This window comes from Crinia signifera, chromosome 3, assembly GCF_055691185.1.
Source record: "Crinia signifera chromosome 3, ASM5569118v1, whole genome shotgun sequence".
NCBI lineage: Eukaryota > Metazoa > Chordata > Amphibia > Anura > Myobatrachidae > Crinia > Crinia signifera.
The window spans coordinates 25,309,661-25,334,516 of record NC_139219.1 but is presented as its reverse complement, the minus strand read 5'-3'; the positions used below and the strand labels follow the sequence as shown (position 1 = coordinate 25,334,516).

The window sequence follows — 24,856 nt, the reverse complement described above, 5'->3', positions numbered from 1 at the left end:
CAGGGGCGATTTTGTGCAAAATCGCAGGAAATATGGTCGCTGAGCGACCATATTGCCCGCAATAGGAGTGTGCACCGGCGATATATCGCCGGGTGCGCGCTCCCGTTTTTGCCCCTGTGGTGATCGCTGGTCGCAGGAACATGCTCCTGTTCCAGAGATGGTCGCTGATGGGGGAGCCCGGCAGTTTCTTTTTCATCAGCGACCATCTCTGGTCGCTGATGTAAAGTAGAAACTGAGCAATATATTGCTCAGCCATATATGGCTGAGCAATATATCTCCCCCGTGTGTACACAGCATTACTTATACAAGCCATGGTAAAACACATATCCCATAAATTACCAGTTATGTCCTAGATGTAATCACATACATCAAGAGATTTCAACTGCAGCCTTCAAGTACCAGCGACAGGTCAGGTTTTGTGGATGGCTGTAATCGGGCGCAGGTGAGGTAATCTGATTTGCTGGGTCAGTAATTATCCGACCAGCGTCTGCACACTGAAATCCTCAACATCACATGACCTGTTCGGGATACTGAACTTTTAAGAGAGACCAATAGATTTCATGGAAACTATTATATAAACACCAAGACATGACCAGTTACTGTATACCCTAATTACAACCTACACCATGTTCATCTGACAATTTATCAATACACATTTTTTTTAAATGACTATATATATAGGCTTGCTACAGTATCCCTTTAAATGGAACATTCATAAGTTACACAGGTTCTGATTAAAACCAGGGGAAATGCAGGCTGTTAGTCAGCCAGCCACAGAACCTGTGTAATTAATGAGTGTCCTGGTTTAAAGGGCATGCACTGCAGGTGTGGTAGCAGATGTAACAGGTGCAGAGAGATTTGGGTGGGGTATGTTCTAAATTGCAGTGTAAAAATAAAAATGTCTTAACATCTAAAGGCCTGCATGCAAAAGCAGCCAGTATTTACCCTGCACAGAAACGATATAAATTACTTTATTCCCCTTGCATGGCGACATGGTTCCAGACAAAAAATGCTCCTCCGACCAGCGACCATTCAGGAGCTGAAAACGTGAGCGCGCACCCGGCGATTTATCGCCGGTGCACACTCCAATCGCTGGCAATATGGTTGCTCAGCGACCATATTGCCAGCGATTTTTGTCTGTGTGCACGCAGCTTTAGTTCATACCTCCCAACATGACCCTCACCTGGAGGGACACAATGATCTGCTCCTGGACTTTCCTCTTAATGTATGATTACTATCATCTGTGTTGAACAGGTTGATTGATAAGAAAGGTGTTTCACCACAGGTGATGGCAATCATACATTAAGAGGGACGTGCAGGAGGGATACGGCCATTTGGTCTACAGCAGTGGTGTCACACTAATGGCCCTCCAGCTGTTGTTGAACTACAAGTCTCAGCATGCCCTGCCACAGTTTTAACAATCCATTATATAAAATCTGTGGCAGGGCATAATGGGACGTGTAGTTGCACAACAGCTGGCGGGCCATGAGTTTGACACCACTGGTCTACAACACGTTGGACATGGTTCTAGGTCGACATGGCTTTAGGTCAACACAAGCATTAGGTCGATCTAGGTTGACAGACAAAAGGCCGACATAGGGGTTTTCACTGTTTACTGAGCCAACATGTGCCGACAGGCAGTATTTCATGCCCTACCATCCACTGGGGCGTGGTGGGAGACTAAAATTGCATGCCGAGTGCTGCGAGCGCAGCGAGCGATGCGGTGCACTGTGTCCATGTTGACTGTGTCAACATTCGGATCAAAAAACTGTGAAAAACCCCATGTCAACTTGTTGACTGTCGACCTAGGCCATGTCGACCTATTGCTTGTGTCGACCTAATGACCTGTCGGCCTAAACCCATATGGACCTAGAACCATGTCAACCTTGGCCCATATCGACCTAGACCCATGTCGACCTAATGCTTGCGAACCGACATGCTGTGAACCAAATGATCCCAACCTGTGCAGGAGCAGAGCAATGTGTCCCCCCTGGAGAGGGTCATGGTGGGAGGTATGTTAGTTTGGTAAAAGTTTGGAGTTACTGCAATGAATAAGGCATCTCGCATACATTGGGGGAGATGTACTAAGCCTTCGACCGTAATAAAGTGGAGAGAGATAAAGTACCAGCCAACCAGCTCCTCACTGCCATGTTACAGGCTGTGTTTGAATAATTACAATTAGAAGCTAGTTGTTTGGCACTTTTATCTCTCTCCACTCTATCACTCTCTCTCGGGAGTGAACGGCTTTGCTGAGTTTCACACTCGCCAAGCTGTTAACTCCGGGAGGGGAGGGCCATTGTCGGACAAGGGGCGGCAGGAAGGGTGTCCCATAACAATGCTGGGCATTCCCCTATGAACGTAGGCGTGGCGATGCCTGCTCAGGGCGGTTGATGTCACATGACATCCGCGCCCGTCCAGCCGTAATGTCAGTCATTCTAGACTGACTTTTACTACTGAAGGGGAGAAAAATCATTCGATGGTGTTCGACCATCGAATGATTTCTCTCCCATTCGGCCGCATACAAGGGGATGAGTCAACGTACAGATCTGAAACAGGCCCATTGTGCGATATCGATATCACCGATATCATTAAAATCGAAAGACCTGCAGGTAAACACTAAACTATATGGTAAGATATCTTTCAGTGCCGTCACCAGGACGCCCGCCGGACATGCAGTCACCAATGTGATTATCATGCACCTTGTTCAGTGAGATTGTATAATGGGGGTTATTCTGGTTGAGTCCACCAAACCCCGCCTTGCTTATGGTTGGCTGGTTCCACCTTTCCACAAGTGCGATTCGCAGGCTGGGCATGCAAATGGATTTTGCACAGTAACATCCATTTGCAGGCCAGGGGGACCCTCCCACCAGGGGCGTAACTAACTATTTAGCGCCCCCCCCCGCCGCACGTGGGGGGGCGCCCCCCCATTCCGCCGCACCTAACCTGCCCCCCCTTCTTACCCGCGGTCTGCGTCTCGCCCGGCTCTCTGTCGGGACCTTCCTGACGTCACGGTCCCGGCCAGCTCCTGCTGCTACAATGAAAACGGACTCTTAGAAAATGGCTGCCCCCATACTGCAGACAGAAAACTGTCTGCAGTATGGGGGCAGCCATTTTCGAATTGTCAGTTTTCATTGCAGGAGCCGGCCGGGACCGTGACGTCAGGAAGGTCCCGACAGAGAGCCGGGCGAGACGCAGACTGCGGGTAACTATAGCCCCGCAGCCCCCCCGGCGGCGCCCCCAATTTCTCTGCGCCCCCCCCCCCCCCCCCGCCAACGCAGGGGCTGCGGAGCTATAGTTACGCCACTGCCTCCCACATCTTTCAATGGTCGGTGACCAGCGAAAGATGTGGAAGGTGTACGCATGTCTAAGGTTGCTCTGAACAACCTTCGGTATGCGTGCATGCTGGGGAGGAAATGGGAGGGCAGTTGACATCTGGTGTAGTCAGCTTCCCGCCCCCCTGCCTGTCCATCATGGCCGGATTAGCATGAGAACGCCCAGCGTATGCATATGTCAAAACATCAGTCCCCGTGTGAATGCAACCCCGCTGCGAAGCAACCTGAATAAGGTCCAATGGCCCTTATTCTAATTCACTCGCAAAGGCAAATTCCTTCTCAAATGGACAAAACCATGTGCTCTGCAGGTGCGGCAGATGTAACTTGTGCAAAGAGAATTCGATTTGGGTGAGTTATTTGGTTTCTGTGCAGGGTAAATACTGACTGCTTTATTTTATACACTGCAATATAGATCTCACTTTGAAGTAAAACCCCACCCAAATCTAACTCTCTCTGCACAAGTAACATCTGCCCCACCTGCAGTGCACGTGGTTTTGTCCATTTGAGAAGGAATTTGTCTTTGCAAGTGAATTAGAATAAGGGCCAATTTGTCCCCAGCTTAAGACCTAGTACATCTCCCCCATTGTTTTGGAACTGATATGCAGTCCCTTTAATCTCTTTTTAGTGATCAGCAACACACAGTCCTTTTTTCATTTATCTATATTTTAATATTGGCTCTTTTTGGATCAAGTTGAAGCATAAACAATGTCATTTGTGGTACTTATTTATTGTAATGCTTTTTGTCCACTGAGCAAACATATCTCCTTCTATGAGCAAATTTATTAAAATTCTAGTGTTCTATTGAAGATCGGAAGTACCCCTAGCAACCTATTCTAGAAGATAATAGATAGAATCTGATTGGTTGCTACGGGCAACATCCCATCTTCAGTAGAACTCCTATCTTAGTACATTGACCCCTAGATGTGTCCATTTCTTAACTGCTGCTTAATATAAATAAATTAATGTTTTGTTAGGATTAGAATCCATTATCGGGAATATTTCGGAAAGTCCGGTTACGGTATATGCTATGATTTCTTGCCTTAATAAAAAAGTGCTGGAACGCTAGAACACTGCGTCAGGTTGTTCCTTCCAATAAAATGTTTCTGCTCATGGGATAAAGTATGGTTAATCTAGTAAGCCCTAAATCCTATTTGCACTTGACATCTGTCAATGGAAGGGAGAAGCTCTGTGAGACGTCTGTCTTATCCCACAGAGTTGTTTTGCTATTTTGCAGCTGCCGGGAACCATCTTGGAAGCATCGCTATTTCTTCTCTATTTTAACTACGGAGGCAATGGAATATTACCTGGAGGCATCTGATTCCTGGAACAAGCCAAAATGTAAGGACTACTTGTTTGTGTAACTTATACATACTGTACAGAGCCGTAGGATGGGCTGCTCGCCATCTCATAATGGGATCATTCAATCCATCGCAAAGAATGCAACGAAACCGTTACAGAAAAACAAAGCCATCCTTCCGCCTAATCTCCATAGCGATGGAATTACAATCCCTTTACCAGGTAATAAAAGCCCAGAGTGCTATATCCAAACTGAAGAAATCAGGCAGAAAGATAACCTACAAGAAAGTCACCACCCGACTAGCCTTTTGCAGAAAGGTCTTTCTGATGGACCTTCTAGAAAAGGGTCTGTTTCGGAGGAACAAAAGACCTCCGAAAAGCATGGGACTGCTGATGAAGCAATGGTTAATTTATCATACCAGAAGCGGAGGAGTGCAAGGAAACACAGCTCAACGGGTTCAGAGCAAGAGCTGCCCGTCACGGTACAAGAGGGCAATCCAAGGAGAAGCAGGAAATCAAAATCCCAGAGGTTGAAGCACGGCCGACGTGCAAAACCAACCCAAACAGTCTCTTCTGAGATACAAAAGAAAGTTGACTTCCCAGAAGAGCTTGTCAAGGCCCACCAGGATGCTTACGCTTTCCTGAACCCCAATCTGTCGAAATATGAAGCAGTCATTTCTATGGCAAACCACGCAACCCAGACACATCTTATCATGCAACAGATGGTTAGTTTCATGGCCTTGAGATTTGACGAGATCGATCAATGTTTGGGGGAAATCGCAGAGGATGGTGAAAAGCTTATGAAAGCTGTGGGTGGCAACCTTACTTGGCCTCTTGGGAAAGGAGATCCTACCGATCAACCGGATCTGTTACAACAGCTATTACAGTACACGGTTAACAAAATGCAATCCTTAAACTGCACTGTATCTTCTGTGACCACCAACGCCTTGCAGGAGACCTGCAGTTATTTACAGTCAGCTAATGACAAGTTTCAGGAAAAGCTGAAAAGGAAGGAGTGCCAGGATGAACGCCTGCTGAAGATGATCAAATCGATGGAAGATTTAGCAGCTGGTTCCCCACCTCCCCAGCCCAACGATGCAACACTTTATTCTGAGGATAGCGGAATTGGGGGCGACAGCGAATCTATCAGAGGATACAGAACCTATGATAAAACGGGAAGGCAATCAAGCGTTGACTCATCGGCACAAGTATGTATGCAGAAAAGTGAAGGAATAGCACCTTTGCAGTCTGCAAGCAATGAGAACAAGATACCCAAAACTGCTGCACATTTGAAAAGTAGCTCTGACCACAAAGAAAGCATTGATCTGTCATCTGAGAAAAAAGTGGGCCATCCAAGAGTCTATAAACAAACCAGCTTGGCCAGCAGTCTTTCAACAAGCTCACTGGCCTCCACTTCAACTCTAGAACAAGATGGCACCAATGATCAGGAATCAGAAGACTTAACCAGCAGCGACGAGAGCAGTGATGAAAGTGAAGATGAGAAAAGTGTAAAAAGTCAAATCTACCTATCCCAAAGGCCTCTCACATCTCCAGCAGGCTCATGTGCGTATAAAGTGTTATCCAAGCGGATGGACAACCAAGAAAATGAGGAAATGACTTTGAAAATGAAAGAAGCGATCAGTGAAAAGATTAAGTTTGTCCCTGGTGAATCCAGCACTAATATTTGGACTAGGGAAGAAGTGAACTCAGAAGTAGTGAGGCCTAGTACGGCAGATGGGAGCAACCCAAAATCTTCTAGGCACAGGAGATCCAGATCTGCTGAATCATTAAGAAGCCAGGGCGAGGACCCGACTTTGTTAGAACTTCAGAGGACTCAAAAGGAACTCAACAAGAAGTTAGAACAGTTGTACTCATCAAATGGAATTAAAAAGAAAGAAAAAACACCTGAAAATCCAAATGTCAAGTCATTTTCACATACTGCTACCTTTATCTCGAGTAGTACAACTTCAACTCAGAAACTAAAAGCGTGTCTTGATAAAAGTTTCAACATTTTGCCTAGTCAGGAAAGGGTTACCGTGAGTAAGATCGATAAGGATTCAAAAAGCACCCAAAGGAATAAGATGGCGGGCACAACATCTGTTCGGAAACAAGATGCCAAGGGTGAAGTTACTACTACTTCGGTAGAACAAAAACCGGAAAGCATAAATGTTTCTCCTCAGAAGTCAGTCCGGAAACTTATTCAAACATTTAGTCCGGGGGATGACGCCATAAAAATACCAAGCGTAAAAACTTTGGGGCCACTTAGATGTGTTCGGAAATTTGGAGTTCCTGTCCTTCCCCCCACCATTCCTGCCTGTATAGAGTTACGACCCATAGACAACAAAAGTCATATATTATCAACAGAAGAGGAGTATCCAAGTACAGGTACACTTATTGCTCCCTTACCAGCATTAATACCTCAAAATGATTTTAGTACTGACACAGCTGAATTCATGGCTGAAGACCTCGAGAACCTGCCTCCTCCTTCTCTCGAGATACTTATGGATGATTCCTACAACTTACTTCCAAAGAATGAACATGATCAAAATATCAACTTAACTTGTCCCATGAAGATGACATCTATGTCTCAAAAAATAAAAACATCAGTAAATATAAAAAACTTGTTACCCAACAGAAAGGCTACTGATACATACATGTCAGCAGACAACCCTAATAGGAAAAAAGAAACAGTGGCGGAACTTCGAAACAACTCTTTGGAATCTGGGCAGCAGCACGTGAACAAACAATTAGGCTTGGATGTTCAGAGAAAGCATGAAATAGAGCAGGCCGCTAACTTGTACAGACAGTCACATAAAATAATCCATTTGCAGAATCCCGGTGATGGTGAAATGATGAAGTCGAGTCATGATGGAGATACTGCCAAACCATGTTTACCTGCCTCCATGCCTAAGTCAAAACAAAGTTCTCCGACTTTACAGAGAAATGAGAAAATTCCAGTGACGCTTAGACGAACTTCGCCGACAAGAGCTACAGCTTCATCTCCACCAACCGAGAGAAAGCTAACAAGCCCACCAGCCAATAAGGTTACAAATAAAGCTTATTCTCATGTACCCAGGCCCCCACCGGTGCAGAAAAACATCAGCCCTACAAGTACTCCAAGACAATCAAGTCCTCCCACTCAACGGAAGTTACCCAGTCCCCCTTCCCAACGAAAGTTGCCAAGTCCTCCTCAAATTCGGAAACAACAAAGTCCACCAAGCCAACGTAGGCTTCCAAGCCCTCCGCAAGTACAAAGACAACAAAGTCCACCAAACCAGCGCAGACTACCAAGTCCACCAGGCAACCGTTTTGAACCCAGTGCCCCGACTCCATTTACACCTTCTCCCCCAGTTTCGCCATCCTTTACGCACAAGGGATTACGACGCTCTTCTGATGATCCGCAGGCTTCCTCAAAAATGATTGGCAATGCACAATCCATATTCTGCCCTTCATCTAATTCTTTATTTGAAACCAAGCCTCTGTCTCCACCAAGCACAGGTACTTTAGAAACAGCATCTAATAAGGTTTCAAGTCCTGTCCTGAAGCACAATCTCTCTGGTTGCCAGTATGGAGAACAACATAGAAGAGTTGCGATGAGTGCCGCAAACCCTCAACCCTTTGTCCGGAGGTGTTACTCTGACCGGAGGCCAAGAGTTCAGCTCCGTCTACCGACATCTATCTCTGCGTCTGCTGTCAGTGATTCTGCTTTTCACCAAGTTGGGTAAGAAATATTCTTAAATGTGGCATTGCATACGTTGCGTTGTAAACTAAAATTCCTACTGTGTCTTTTTGCTGTACCTAAAAAAAATTGTGTTGTTCTATCCTGGACCTGAACTTAGTTATACTAATGTATCTGGATTTTTTTTACTGTGGTTACTTGTTAGTATAAGTACGACAAATTTGCTTATTTTTACTCGGAAAGAGAATATGAAGTTGTTTTGCGTAACTGAAAACAAATTTACATTAATGTATTTATGGGACATAAATACAGGACATACTTTCCTACCGTCCTGGAAGTTGCGGGAGGCTCGCTATTTTTGGGGTAGTCCCCAGCAGCCCCAGAAGAGTAGGTGGCTCTTCCTACTGAGGTGGGCAGGATTGTATGTTACTCGCCGGCAATTGTCGCTGGAAAGGGGTGTGGCTAAATGGCTGGATCACACACTTTAGCTCCACCCCCTCACTGCAGACATGCAAATCGTGCATAGTTCCCTGTGTTGGGGGTGGAGCCTTCGACAAAGCCCATTCGCCCTGCCCCCTGAGGAGCCTGCAGTGTCTCCTCTCCAGGCTTCTCTGATGGTGGTTACATAACATGTCATATACAGAATTTAGCCTAAAAGCCCCCAAAGCTTGTGTCAACCAATTTTTTTTTGTCAACCATTGTCATGTCAACTTTTCATCCTGTTGACTTTTTGTAACGTGTTGTCGACCTATTGACTGTCTACCTAAGTATTGTAGATCAGTGGTTCTCAACCTCGGTCCTCATGGACCCCCAACAGTTCATGTTTTACAGATCACCTGGCAGGTGCACAAGTGCACTCATTATTCACTGACACATTTTAAATGATCCCCAGGTGAAGCTAATTCTTTCACTAGTGATTCTGTGTGGAGACCTGGAAAACATGCACTGTTGGGGGTACTTGAGGACCGAGTTTGAGAAGAGCCACTGCTGTATATGATCTATCATCCAGACACCTTTGTCTCCTGCCAACTGCTATCCTGTTCTTATGCCCTTTGTGCTTTGTGCTTCATATGCTATGTTCCTGGACTTCCCTGGTAATATATGATTGCCATCACCTGTGGTGAAACACCTTTCTTATCAATTACCTAGCTCCTCACAGGTGATGGCAATCCTACATTGCCAGGGAAGTCCAGGAACAGAGCATTTTCTCCCTGAAGGAGAGGGTCAGGTAGGCATCCCTGAAATAACTGTCTTGGTTGACTGAATTTGTCCCTGCGTTCTCTCTGCCCTACACTATATATAGCTCAGTTGCATACCCAGCTCTCTAACAATACAACATTCAGCCAATAAAAAGGCTGTGTGGAGATTGATGGCAGGTTATGGAAGAGGAGTTCTCATGTGTCGTCATGCTAATCCTTTTAACTTTTTTTTTCCAATTTCTTAATCCCGTGTACTAGAGTGATATAATTAAGTCAATTGATGTGTTGACAAAAAGTCCTGGTTATTAATGGCAGACTGGGCAGGCTGGGCGGGCGGGCGAGCCGGTAAAGAGAGGGATTATTGTTCTCTGTCACATCAAAGGAGGAAAAAAAGGTTCTTGGAAATGAAGTTTTCTAATCAGCTTTTCTGACGAAGGTCTGTGTTGACGTGAATAGATATATCTAATTATATGTGCTGCGTTATTTATCCCCGTTCCCCTATCGTTTAGGGCTGGGAGCTTAAATTTAAGGGCCGACTGTATTTTTGACGTATCACCCACTTATGCGCTTGCTGGCGTGATGTGCGGATATGCTGATGAGAACGTATTTGCATTCTTCTTTTCCTGACCGAGTTTTACTACGTGGGTGAATCACTGTACTGGGCAATGACAAACTTTATGTTACCCGGTGTCTGCGTTGTAAAAGTGAGCGACTATTTTACAGTCGTGTTAATGTCTCTCAAAGTCAATCAGGAGATTGGAGGACAAGCGGTGGCCTAATGATATAATGATGTCAGAAGTTCCACCTTATCTGTATTCCCAAAATCAGGGGGCACTGGTCTGTATTTCATGCTCAGCGTACTGTGGGTCTGATTCAGGGTTGTTTGTAAGTAAAGCAAAAATAAGCAACTTACGGTGCAAAACCGTACTGCATTGTCTATCTTCTCCTCTCCGGGAGAAGCTTTCTGCAGCTTTTCTGTGGGGCGGGGCTTGCTGTCATTAAGCCCAGCCCCCATTCCTGTAAATGCCGTGATTTGTGGTTCTACTGGGAGGGGGTGGTACTAAATTACACAATTTGCATAATTTCAGCCCCACCCCCTCCCCAAAGAGCCGCAAATGCCGGTATTGGACTGGCAGATGAATGGGATGCAGGGGGTGATGCGGGGGCCCCACTAAGGGGGTTATCTGGTTTACTTGCAAAGGCAAATTCACTCTCTAATGGACAAAACCATGCTGCACTGCAGGTGGGGCAGATGTAAGATGTGCAGAGAGAGTTAGATTTGGGTGGGGTGTGTTCAAACTGAAATCTAAACTGCAGTGTAAAAATAAAGGAGACAGTATTTAGCCTGCACAGAAACAAAATAACTCACCCAAATCTAAAGGGGCATACACACGGAGCAAAATTGTGCTATTTTCTAAGCAATCTGACTAGATTGCTTAGAAAGTAAGCATAGATCTCTCAGTGTGTATGCTCCTGTGTGTACAGAATCAGAGATCGCAATCTCTCATTTTGAACCACTACCGGCCTTTTTTTTGCTTAAGCAAAATTGCTTACTACAAATCTCTGCGTGTGTATGTGCTCTCCATGGGAGATCTTGACACCAGCAAAATTACTTAGCACAGATCTGTACGTGTGTGCATGCCCCTTAACTCTCTCTGCACATGTTAAATCTGCCCATCTGGTTTTACCAGCAGGAGAAATTTGTCCTGCTGATGAGGTCATGTCAGTGACCTATACACAGAACTGGACCCAGTGTTCTAGATGAGGCCGTACCAATGACCTATATAGAACTGGACACAGTATTCTAGATGAGGCCGTACCAGTGACCTTTACAGAACTGGACACAGCATACTAGATGAGGCCGCACCAATGACCTATACAGAACTGGGCACAGTATCTAGATGAGGCCGCACCAGTGACCTATACAGAACTGGACACAGTATTCTAGATGGGGCCGCACCAGTGACCTATACAGAACTGGGCACAGTATCTAGATGAGGCTGTACCAGTGACCTTTACTGAACTGGACACAGTATTCTAGATGAGGCCGCACCAATGACCTATACAGAACTGCGCACAGTATCTAGATGAGGTTGCACCAGTGACCTATACAGAACTGGGAACAGTATCTAGATGAGGCTGCACCAGTGACCTATTCAGAACTGGACACAGTATCTAGATGAGGCCATACCAGTGACCTATACAGAACTGGGCACAGTATCTAGATGAGGCCGCACCAGTGACCTATACAGAACTGGACACAGTATCTAGATGAGGCCGTACGAATGACCTATACAGAACTGTACACAGTATCTAGATGAGGCTGCACCAGTGACCTATACAGAACTGGACACAGTATCTAGATGAGGCTGTACCAGTGACCTATACAGAACTGGACCAGGGTTGCCGACCCTCCCGGAATTTGCGGGTGTCTCCCGAAAAACGGGTCCTTCCTCCCGGCCCCCGGAAGGGTGGGCAACCCTCCCGGAATCAGGGGGACCCCCACTGAGCCCCCCGATCGCGGCATTTATATGCCGCAATCCGCGGGTCTCAGGGGAGGGGGCGGAGCTAAAACGGCACAATCGTGACGTTTTAGCCCCGCCCCCTCCATGGATATCAGTTATTTCTGCTATTTGATGTAATTGGGGCGGGGCTTAATGACATCACAGTTAAGCCCCCGCCCCCAAAACTCGTAATGCAAGATTCCTCTCCGGGCTTCTCCCGGAGAGGATTTTTTTAAAGTCGGCAACCCTGAACTGGACACAGTATTCTAGATGAGGCTGTACCAATGACCTATACAGAACTGGGCACAGTATCTAAATGAGGCTGTACCAATGACCTATACAGAACTGGACACAGTTTCTAGATAAGGCAGCACCAGTGACCTATACAGAACTGGACACAGTATCTAGATAAGGCCGCACCAGTGACCTATACAGAACTGAACACAGTATCTAGATGAGGCCGTACGAATGACCTATACAGAACTGGACACAGCATCTAGATGAGGCTGTACCAATGACCTATACAGAACTGGGCACAGTATCTAAATGAGGCTGTACCAATGACCTATACAGAACTGGACACAGTTTCTAGATAAGGCAGCACCAGTGACCTATACAGAACTGGACACAGTATCTAGATAAGGCCGCACCAGTGACCTATACAGAACTGAACACAGTATCTAGATGAGGCCGTACGAATGACCTATACAGAACTGGACACAGTATCTAGATGAGGCTGTACCAATGACCTATACAGAACTGGACACAGTATCTAGATGAGGCCGCACCAGTGACCTATACAGAACTGGACACAGTGTCTAGATGAAGCCGCACCAGTGACCTATACAGAAATGGACACAGTATCTAGATGAGGCTGCACCAGTGACCTATACAGAACTGGACACAGTATCTAGATGAGGCCGTACGAATGACCTATACAGAACTGGACACAGTATCTAGATGAGGCCGCACCAGTGACCTATACAGAACTGGACACAGTATCTAGATGAGGCCGCACCAGTGACCTATACAGAACTGGACACAGTATCTAGATGAGGCCATACGAATGACCTATACAGAACTGGACACAGCATCTAGATGAGGCTGTACCAATGACCTATACAGAACTGGACACAGTATCTAGATGAGGCCGCACCAGTGACCTATACAGAACTGGACACAGTATCTAGATGAGGCCGCACCAGTGACCTATACAGAACTGGACACAGTATCTAGATGAGGCCGCACCAGTGACCTATACAGAACTGGACACAGTATCTAGATCAGGCCGTACGAATGACCTATACAGAACTGGACACAGCATCTAGATGAGGCTGTACCAATGACCTATACAGAACTGGACACAGTATCTAGATGAGGCCGCACCAGTGACCTATACAGAACTGGACACAGTATCTAGATGAGGCCGCACCAGTGACCTGAACAGAACTGGACACAGTATCTAGATGAGGCCGCACCAGTGACCTATACAGAACTGGACACAGTATCTAGATGAGGCCGTACGAATGACCTATACAGAACTGGACACAGTATCTAGATGGGGTGTGGTATGGGGCTCCGACAGTGGGGATCCCGACTGCCAGTACTCCGACGGGGGGGCAAGCGCAAAGAAGCCCCTTGCGGGCTCACTGCACTCGCCATGCTGCAGGCCCGGTGGCTCGCCACAGGTTATATTCTCCCTCTATTCTCCCCCACTGTTGAAGTGTCATCCAGCACCATCTAGATGAGGCCATACCAATGACCTGTACAGTAGCATTATTACTTCTTTATTTCTACTGCTGATTCCTCTCCCTAAGTAGGCACTAACCACAAGACCAGTCATTTTGGAGATGCTCTGACCCTGTCACTTGGCCATCACAGTTTGGTTCTTACGCCTGCCCCATTTTCTTCAAAAACTTTTAGACTGAGCACTTACTGTCTAATACAGGGGTTCCCAAACATTTTTGAATCATAGATAGATAGATAGATAGATAGATATCGATCCTGTATCTGAAGCAAGTTAAATCAGCTGCAGTGGTGCTGGGATGGATTCTGTCTGCACAGATTTCTGGCTGCAGACAGTGACGGGCGTGTTTGGCGAGGCGGGTGCGTTTGCCGCTCCCAGTATGTGTTTATTTGTTCCTCCTGATGAAAAGCAGAAGCCTAATCCTGGCAGGACACATGTATCCTCCTCATGTAGCATCTTCCAACGTGTTGCAGCTTGTGATCGCTCATCTTCGTCTGTGCCAGAAATAAATACAAGACAACACCTCTGCAGGTTGTTATATGCTAATATGTGCGAACACATGTATTAACCCATTATATGCTGATATACAAGTTATTTTTGACATCTCTCCACCTTTCGCCCTTATGCACCGGTACATTCTTAGTGATTTTTTGCCGAGAAGTCGCATTGATAGTCACTATAGGCTTTTGATGTGGCTGATATTGCTGTATAAAGGCCCAAATCGGCTATTGGACATTGATGGTTCATTGGTCAGTGATTATGTGCCCAGCAAACACTTCACACATTTTTAAAAACATTCCATTGCGGAGTTTGGCCCCAGTGTTGGACTGGGCCATGGAGAGAATGTAGGAGTAAGGTCCCACGTTAAAGGGGTGGAGCCAGCCATTAGAGGGTGTGTGGCTAGCCACCACAAAGGGACTTGGCCAACCAGTTTTAGACTGTAGTGTGAACGACCCACCATGCTTTGCAGCTTAAGGGGTGTGGCTATTGAACCCTGAGGGACTTGGCCAACCATTAGAGAGGACAAGGCTAGCCTGCAAAGAACAGGGTTGGTACCAGTGTGTCAAGACCTCCCACTCTGATTGACAGAAGGTTTCATTTCATTGTCAAGCGCCAAATTTCATCCATAACTCTGCTCCACCATGGCAGTGGGGCCCACTGAGGGTTTCCCCTGTAAACCTGTGGGCCAATACAAAAACATACCTCCCAACAGCCCTGCTTTTTTTATTTGGGACTATCCCACATCCTGGTCGGTTCCAGCAGTGTCCTAAGATGGGGGGGGGCAGTTGGGAGTACCCCCTGCCATGCTCACAGTGTCTATTCAAAGAGGCAGAGGGGCAACTGACACAGTGCTGCCCATGCCCCCATAGTGATGGAAAATAGGGGGGTGGCCTGCAGCCGTGGCACCCACGCAAGGCATAGACCACGTCCCTTTTCATGAGTACCATAGACACTGGTGCTGGCATAACATAAAGCAGCAGTCTACAGCTTGGATGCTAACGTAGGAAGAAAAGCCTTGATACGAGTACCATTCCAGAGTTGTGCTTAATTTGTGACTGTATGCTAACTATATTGCAACATCCTAAATGCCCATGGCACTAAATGACAGGGTAACGTTTTGCTTTGTCATTTATCACCTCAGTAGACTGATCATGAGACTGCCTAACATATTTAACAGCCTTTGTGATGTCACTCAGCTTTTGGTGAAAAAGTACTACTTGATAAAGAAAGATTATTTATCAGCCTACTGCTTACCTTACACTGTGAGAGGTCATAACAGCAGATACTGCTGATAATTGAATTTTTTTTTTTCATATCAAGTAGTACTTTTTCTCCCAAAGCTGAATGACATCACAAAGGCAGCAGTGTAGCTAGCTGCCACGGTGCCTGGAGCATGGGCAAGTTTTGCGTGCCCCCCAATTCGTAGCAGGCTCTCAGATGGCCGCCCCCTGCCACCCCATCAATGATTATATATGAAGTAAAGGCATGCACCTTTTTTTCCCTTACACTGTGGAGTGTGTGCAGAGGGAGGGGGGGAGACAGAGACCAGGTACATGGAGGGAGTGTGTGTCTTGACTCTGGCGCCACCCGGCCGTGACTCACGCAGCTGATATTGTGTGAGCCATGGCTGGGTGGCGCAGGAGTCAGGACATAGAACAGAAGACAGTGGGCGGGCAGCACAGAGGACAGGGATGCCGTTTGCAGTGTGCGGCTCCGGCGCCCTATGAACTTTTGGCGCCCAGAGCTTGTGCTACACCCCTGCATAAAGGCTGTTAAAGATGTTCGACAGTCACATAATCAGTATACTGAAGTGATAAATGACAAAGCAAAATGTTACCCTCTACAGAAACAGACCATGATCCAACCAATACCAACACTGACAGGAGGGTAATCGTGATATAGCCATTTAACTGCAAACTTCCAGCAGATTCTAGGTAATCAAATGTATGGTGCTAATTTGGGTGAGTATGGCAATGCTGGGTCACACACATACATACAGCTCAGGTCTGGGATTTTCTTTTACATTTTACTTTTTCTTGGCATTTGTCCTATACTTTCAGTAGGGAAACAACTGTTACCTACCATACAGGAGCATTTCCTTTGATTACCCACTTAAAAAAAAACAGCATATACACCCATGCAAAAACAATTCAAACACACAGGTGACGCATGAGATAGACAAACCCAATGTTCCCTCATTCTCATTAATCGTTTATAACATAAATGAGGCTGAAACAGTTATTATTTCATGGAAAAGAATTGGCACTAAAGCGTTACTGGAGAGGACAAGACAGGGCGTGCGCAAATTCTCAGAACAAGTATTATCATAAAGCACAATATGTACAAAAATCACGTAACAGTCACACAGTTACAAATAGTACACAGGATAAAAGGATGGATAGTGGTGTTGAATAGGTATTCAACATACTATTGTAAAGCGCAACGGAATCTGCTGCGCTATATAAGAAAGAAAAAAGAAACTTCGGCCCAATATGGGTCGCTGTCACTTTAAGAAGCGCAGTCTTGTTGGTATCAATGAATTTCTTTTTTTGGTACTTATGTAATATCTGGGCTCCCGTTTTTCTTATGAGACAGCGCTCGCTGCGCTCGCCACGCTTCAGGCACGGTGGCTCGCTGCGCTCGCCACACTATATAAAATCAACTCCATGCATAATTGGATAGTAGGGGTATGAAAAAATATGGGGTGCATTTAACATGGGAGCCCAGATAATACATAAGTACCCTTTTTTTTTTCTTTTTTATGGTTTTGTATAAGAGGCTACACATCTTTTTTAAAAGCAGCAGCAGTCTTTTTTAAAAGCAGCAGCAGTCTTGCCTGGTGTAAAAGCCATTATTTGTGATTTAGCTAACCAGTGAAATACTCCAGCGCTCCTAAGTGGCCCTAGGGTCACCTCCTTCTGCGCTATATAAGAAACTGTGAATAAATAAATAAATAGGTAGAGGGATGGATGTAGAAGGGGGGGGGGGGGGGGGCCTCAAATTCCCATAGGGGAAGTACAGGCGCTGAGAGGGATCCAATTACCAAGCTGCTGTGCTTGGTGGGGGAGTCAATCCTTGTAGAAGGGGAAGCAGATGTGAGACATAAACTTTGGGGGGGGGGGGGGGTGGTGCAAAGACTGGTCAGTTTAGGTGAGAAGAAACAACGTCGATAAGCTTCTCCCCTAAACTGACCAGACATTGCAAGAACCCTTAATCCAAAAATGACTGACGTTTTTATAATTTTCTCAAATGACCTTAAATCCACTGCAAGTGCCTGTTCTATTATTAAGGTCCCCTGCTTTGGGTCCTATTAGGACAACTGCAGTGAGCGAGCCACGAGACTTCTAAACCCATTCGGCAGCCTTGTACAACTTGGCCTAATATACTTTACAGGGAGTTATCTCAAGGCCACTACCTTTCTACTCCTGCCTGCTCTTTGTGTCACCACCTGCAGGCATCCATACGTGGCCTCAGACCTAAATTCACCCTCATGTGCTAAACTCATCCAACATTAGAATAATTAATCTCAGCTATGATTCTTTCTGGATTACCGGAGCTCCCTCAATGATGCCTCTGATTCCCTGAGCACTAATGGTCCTAGACCTGATATAATATGGATTATCAAACTTTTCCAATACTTCTCTGATTCGGTGCATCTCAATTGCGCCTGCACCTCTGCAAGTAGACACAGGTCCTAGACATGATATACTATGGAATAGTTGAGTCTTTTAAACACCTCAATAGGGAATTTCATTGACAAAAGATTTCAACCTACCTATTTGCCTGTATAGATGTGACCAACCTGTTGAAAGTCATAGAAATTGTACTTTAGGCCAAAGATCTTTTCAGCCTAGAGCCCAACCTGCCAACCAGCTAGAGAAGCCATTGTCCATTTTTACAATTTCACCACTAATATAATACACTACAACATTAAATACAGTGATGAACCTCAATTCCAACTCAACTAAAATCTTGAGGGACCACAACATTAAATACAGTCTATAAAATCTTGAGGGACTAGAGCGTAAAATACACAGATGAACACCCATTCCAACTTCACCAAAATCTTGAAGCACCATATCATTAAATACAGTGATGAACCTCCATTCCAATGTTACCAAAATCTTGAGGGACCAGAACACTAAATACAGTTGTGAACGCCCATTCCAGTGCCATACAAATTGTTAGGGGATACAACATTAAATACGGTCATGAACCTCAATTCCAATGCCAACAAAATCTTAAGGGACCAGAACATTAAATAGAGTGAAGAACCTTTTTTGCCAACTACACCAAAATCTTGAGGGACCATAACATTAAATACAGTGATGAACACCCATTCCAACTTCATCAAAATCTTGAGGGACCACACCAATAAATACAGTGATGAACCCCCATTCCAACACCATACAAATCTTGAGGGAGTACAACATTAAATACGGTAATGAGCCTCAATTCCAACTCAACCAAAATTTTAAGGGACCACAACTTTAAATACCGCTGAACACCCATTTCAACTAAACTTAAATCTTGGGGGACCACAACATGATGAACACCCCTTCCAATGCCACCAATATCTTGTGGGATCACAACATTAAATACGGTGAAGAAAACCCATTCCAATTCTACCAAAATCTTGAGGGACCACAACAATATATACAGTGATGAACACCCCTTCCAACGCCACCAAAATCTTGAGGGACCAGAACATTAAATACAGTGAAGAGCCACTATTCCAACTACAACAAAATCTTGGGGGACCAGAACAATAAATACAGTGATGAACAACCCTTCCGATGTCACCAGCATCTTGAGGGACCAGAACATTAAATACAGTGAAGAACCTCTATTCCAACTACAGCCAAATCTTGAGGGACCAGAACGAACATATAATACAGTGATGAACACCCCTTCCAAAGCTACCAAAATCTTGAAGGACCACAACAATAAATACAGTAATGAATAAACCTTCCGATGTCACCAACATCTTGAGGGACCAGAAAATGAAATACAGTGAAGAACCTCTATTCCAACTACAACAAAATCTTGAGGGACCCGAACATTTAATACAGTGATTAACACCCCTTTCAAAGCTACCAAAATCTTGAGGAACAACAACAATAAATACAGTGATGAACACCCCTTCCAACTCCACCAAATTCTTGAGGGATCAGAACATTAAATACAGTGAAAAACCTCTATTCCAGCTATGCCCAAATCTTGAGGGACCAGAACACTAAATACAGTGATGGACACTCATTCCAATGCCACCAAAATTTTGAGGGACCACAATGATTAATACAGTGATGACCCCCCTCCTTCCCCCTTCCAACACTATAGTAATAAAAACAACTATAGCCTTATTGCTTTATGAAAAGCATCAGCTAAAGTCTTGGGAAAATAAATGAGAACTAAATTAACAACCAAAGCGTTGGATTCTTGTTTCCAGAGAGTACCTACAGTAAATGCACTGTCACATCTGCACCTATGAGATATCATATTCATTGTCATGACCTTGTGGGAGTGTCATGGGAGTGTTGTGGACGTGTAGCTATAGGTCCTACATGTGAATACCCTGTAAGGATTCGGATAGGTCACTTCAGCCACAGGTAGTTGAGTTGCATACAACTCCGCTTTGCCCGTACTTGTCTACCCTCGGCCCTGGAGCCTGTGCAATTTCAAGACACATAAGATACACCCTACTTGCATTCAAATCTGTATTATTCCATTAGTACCATTCTGCCAGCGATCATTTAGCCTACCAAAACATTTTGGGAACATAGGAATGGGTTGGATTGCCCTAGGGAAACCCACCAAACACAGGGAAAACATGCAAACTCCAAACAGAAAGGGTCTGGTTGGAATTTAACCCATGACTCCATTGCTGTGAGACTAAAATGCGATCCACTGTGTATTTTGATAGCAGTTCATGTTTTCCAGGTCTCCTCACAGAATAGTAAGTGAATTAATTAGCTCCACCTGTGGATCTTTAAAAATGTGTCAGTGAGTATTGAATACACCTGTGTACCTGCCGGGTGACCTCGGAATTGTGAGCTGTCCAGGAGACTGGACACTGAGGACCGTGTATGAAATGCACTGCGTCAGACTCTTGCTTTCCAGAAATGGTGCCATGCACATTATTTAGTATAAAAATCAGGTTGGCTTCTTTTTTATATATAATGGCTCTTTATTAAAGCTTAAATTGTGTCCAATAACATGTCAGAGCTAAACTAGATGGACGGTGACAATGAAATATCAGACCGAACAGAGGGCCTGATTCAGTATGAGTTGTAGTTTTTTTTGGAGTAATCGCAAAATGACATCTACCATCATTAGCATGTGGGGGTCCCCCCAGCACATGGCAAGGTCGTCCTTCAGGCCGGGTCCATCCGAAAATTGTGCAATCGCATCGTTAATATGCTACTTTGTGCAGCACTTGCATCTGGTGGTCGCCACCTGTCTGTGCAGCTTAGTCGCTGGGCCGCTATGTTTTGTGTCACAGCTGCTGCATGCAGCGTCACACAGCCACCATGGTTCATCCCCCAAAAAAGGTCCAGTCATGCCTGTATTGTCTGGACCGTGCCCCCCTCTCAACCTCATTGCTGGCCCCTCACCACACCAAAGCAGTTGCATTTCCATGAATGTGACTGCAGTTTAAGGGGTTGTGTATGCGCAGATTAATGAACATCGCCTGATAGCGATTGTCGCTAATCAGCAATGGGTGCTGAATTAAAAATGGCTGACAAGTTGCAGAACCTGGAGGTCATGAGTGCTCTGTGTGTTTTCCAATGTGCCATGGCTGTCTGCTTTTGTGCTGCAGCACAGCACATGTCTGAGGCCTCTGCCACGCCCACTCAGCCAATCAGGAACCCAGAACTACCCAGCCAATCTCGGAGCGCCATGCTGCACAGCCAATAAGCGCTTTTTATTAATAGCTGGGATAAAAATCGTGTGTCGGAGTCTTTCACACAGCCGGGAACACAGGTGAGACACAGGAAAAACCCAGGTAAATACCTGGGTCGAAGTCCAGGGAATTTAGACCCGTTTTGACCCTTTCAGACAGAAAAAAAACCCGGGTCGACACGGCAAGACCCGGGAAATTACCAGGGCCTTTTTTTCTGTCTGAAAGGGGTATACCTGGTCATGTGCTGATTAACACGGGTATTTCTTTTATGTTAAGTGGTCAACCAGGGACAAAATACCGGGTCTTCAACCCTGGTTAAAAAAACTGGATTTTTGACCCTTTCACACATGAAAAGGACCCGGGTTGAATGGCAAATTAGGGCATAGAAATGTATAACCCGGTAATTTGCTTTTCTGTGTGAAAGTGCATTAGACACTATAGCAAAACTTCCCTCTATCCAATTCATTCTAAAGAGATAAAAAGAAGACTTTGATATTAAATAACGATAGTGTTGTGCCTATGGGTGATTCTACAGCAGATTTGCTTTCTAAATGAATATTTGGTACTTATGTATTATCTGGACTCCCATGTTAAATGCACCCCATTTTTTCATACCCCTACTATCCAAATACGCATGGAGTTATTTTATATAGTGTGGCGAGCCACCGTGCCCGAAGCGTGGCGAGCGGACACGGTCTCATAAGAAAAACGGGAGCCCAGATATTACATAAGTACCGAATATTTTACTACACACACACGTTACCCAATATTTACTTCTAAGCAAAGTGTTCTACAACAATACATGGTGTAGGTTTTGCAGCCAACGGATTACACATCCCAATATATATCTAATAATGCGATTAACACCATACAGTCATTTCTCGTTAGTGTCTCAGCGTAATCCTCTTTTCTCATCTCAGGGTGGAGGAATCTGGGCGTAAGGACAGTGATCCTGCTGGCACCTGTCAGGGAGTAACGGATCTCCGGCCATCTGAGCTGTGCGTCGTGGGACAAGGCCTGCAGAAAGACTGACAATTCTTCATCAGCTACAATCAATGGCTTCCGGAAACACATTTACATGAACTGTTCCAAAGAATGATGGGGCCTTTCTCTGAAATGTGCTTTAACAGGGACTTCTCCCTTTATCACTGAATTACATATACTGTATATATATATGGACAGTCGTACCATACTGTTATAGAGATGTACAGATATTGCGGCAGCAATTTGTATTTTTGTGAGTTGTAATTGTTTTATTTCTAAAGAGTTCTGGTGGACCCAGTGGGGACTAAGTAAAGACTGGACCCGGACAATACCCCCGGAACGCCGGACCGGACATCAAAGTCTGCATTCCGGAGCTTGTAGTGTCCGGTCCGGGGGTGTCTTGTCCGGGGGGATACCGTGATGTGATAGCTATCACCAGGCACATGGGGAAGGGGAGATTACAGCCTCCGTGTGGTCCGAGCCGTTCCAGTTTTTGCTACATGCCCTTACCATACATGGACTGGACACTACAAGCTCCGGAATGACAGAAATTGATGGATGGAGCAGTCCGGTCTGGCGTTCCGGGATACTGTCCGTTTCGGGTTTTACCCATTCCCCAGTGTCATCTATACAAAAGGCAACCAGTTTGAGTTCAGAACCAGTATATTCCATTGATGTACTGCTATGTTGCTGAATATTGGTTCAGCTCATGCTGCCGCACAGAGGAGAATTGTTCCATGGTTACTTGCCATCGAATGATTTCTTACTGTGCCCAGCGCTCACAGCTGCCGCATGACCCAGGAGTCACTCGCCGGCTGCTTGTATCGACACCAAATCCAGCATTTCTTTGGGCGGGTCCACTGTATTTGCCTGTATGCCTGTCAGTCATCCGGCATACAGGCAAATGGCTTCCCTTTGCACGGTCTGTACTCATGGGAACCCCACGCATGTGCATAGCGTACCATGCATGGTCTATCGATGTTCGGATGGGCTTTATCCCTCTAAACAGTTATAAATCAGACACTTTAGCACTCTATGTTTTATCACTCTCCAAGGCTTAGTACATCTGCCCCTGTAGAGAGAGAGAGAGGATGATGGGTCCACTTTATTGCCTCAAACACCAATTAATGTCACTGTTACTTCTGACAAGCCCTGTAGGAAAATGCTCTGCTGCTGTTCTGATCGCAGTAAGGTCGTATATTACAGTAATAAGCAATTAGCTTGGATCAGATCGCTGCGGGTAACTGAGCATCTGCAACCTTGCGATGTCTTACAGCAAACATAATGGGAAAATCAGGACACCCTAGGCCAGGGGTGGCCAAACCTGTCCTCAAGGTCTAACCAACTGTCCACATTTCCTAGATCATCTAGCTGGTGCACAGGTGCAGTTATTACTAACTGTGACTTTTCCCAGACCACCTAGCTGGTGCACAGGTGTAGTCATTACTAACTGTGACATTTCCCAGACCATCTAGCTGGAGCACAGGTGCAGTCATTACTAACTGTCATATTACCCAGATCACCTAGCTGGAGCACAGGTGCAGTCAATACTTACTGTCACATTCACAGACCACCTAGCTGGTACACAGATGCAGTCATTACTAACTGTCATATCACCCAGATCACCTAGCCGGAGCACAGGTGCAGTCATTACTAACTGTTATATCACCCAGATCACCTAGCCGGAGCACAGGTGCAGTCAATACTAACTGTCACATTCCCAGACCACCTAGCTGGAACACAGGTGCAGTCATTACTAAACGTCGTTCCCACGAAAATCCGGACAGCTGGGAGGTATACTTGAGGACAAGTTTGGCCTCCAATGTCATAGACCATGCTAGTATCACCCAAGTCATGTCCCTGCAATAAAAATGGGACATATTAGGCCAATTGTGGCCAACCTGTAGCACTGTAGCTGTTGTGAAACTACACATCCCAGCATGCCCTGCCACAGATTCAGCATTTACTAACAGCAATACTGTGGTAAGATATGCTGGGATGTGTAGTCATACAACAGCTGGAGAGCCACAGGTTTGCCAGGCCTGTTCTAGGCCATGCCGGTACATGTCACTCACTAGACTCATCCCTTCAAAATCAATGGGAAAATCGGGAAGTCCCAGGCCATACAAGTACCACCCAAATCATGTCCCCAATTTATCCCTGCAACAATTACTATGAGAGATGGTCTTCTCCAGATGTGGACTACTGGGTGGTACTAGATACATGAGATAACCCCAGCGCATGTCCACCTCTGGAGGTGCATCAGTTGCCTTAATATAATGTGTTTCCCGCAGAGTAATCTCAGTGCTTTATATGATGTCAGATTTGCCACCTAGGCCTCTAACATGACCAGGGACTCAGCCCTGCACCTCAGTAATGACGATATATATATATATATATATATATATATACATATATGGGTGATGTCAGGAACAGCCGGTTGGTCGGTTTTTTTACAGATAATAGATGTATATGTCTTGTTCATTAAAATTATGTTATAATGTATTCTATAATTGTCCAACATGATTGACAGTGATTTATGGATCTTGGGCCTTGTGAATGAATGTGATTGCTGTGTGAGTGCAGAGCCAGTACTCGCCAATTTTATGGCCTAGGCAAGATTTGCCCCCTAGCGGAGCCGCTACATTGCCGCGTTGCTTACACACTGTAGGGAGATGTAAGGCACTAGGGATGGCGTAGTGAGACAAAG

General features: G+C 45.5%; 1 protein-coding gene across 2 annotated transcripts in view; it reads left to right on the top strand.

Moving 5' to 3' along the window:
* Positions 1-24,578, top strand: part of PCARE (photoreceptor cilium actin regulator) — a 25,705-nt gene extending 1,127 nt beyond the window's left edge. Inside the window, exons 1-3 of one of the 2 annotated variants that reach the window (XM_083175491.1) lie at positions 349-442; positions 4,567-8,349; positions 22,083-24,578. In XM_083175491.1, coding sequence (XP_083031617.1) covers positions 4,721-8,349; positions 22,083-22,194 — 3,741 coding nt within the window. In that variant the 5' untranslated portion in view covers positions 349-442; positions 4,567-4,720 and the 3' untranslated portion in view covers positions 22,195-24,578. Of the gene's footprint in view, positions 1-348; positions 443-4,566; positions 8,350-22,082 lie in introns of those variants that run through there. The other variant, XM_083175490.1, reaches the window with a different exon arrangement.
* Positions 24,579-24,856: the final 278 nt, after the last annotated feature.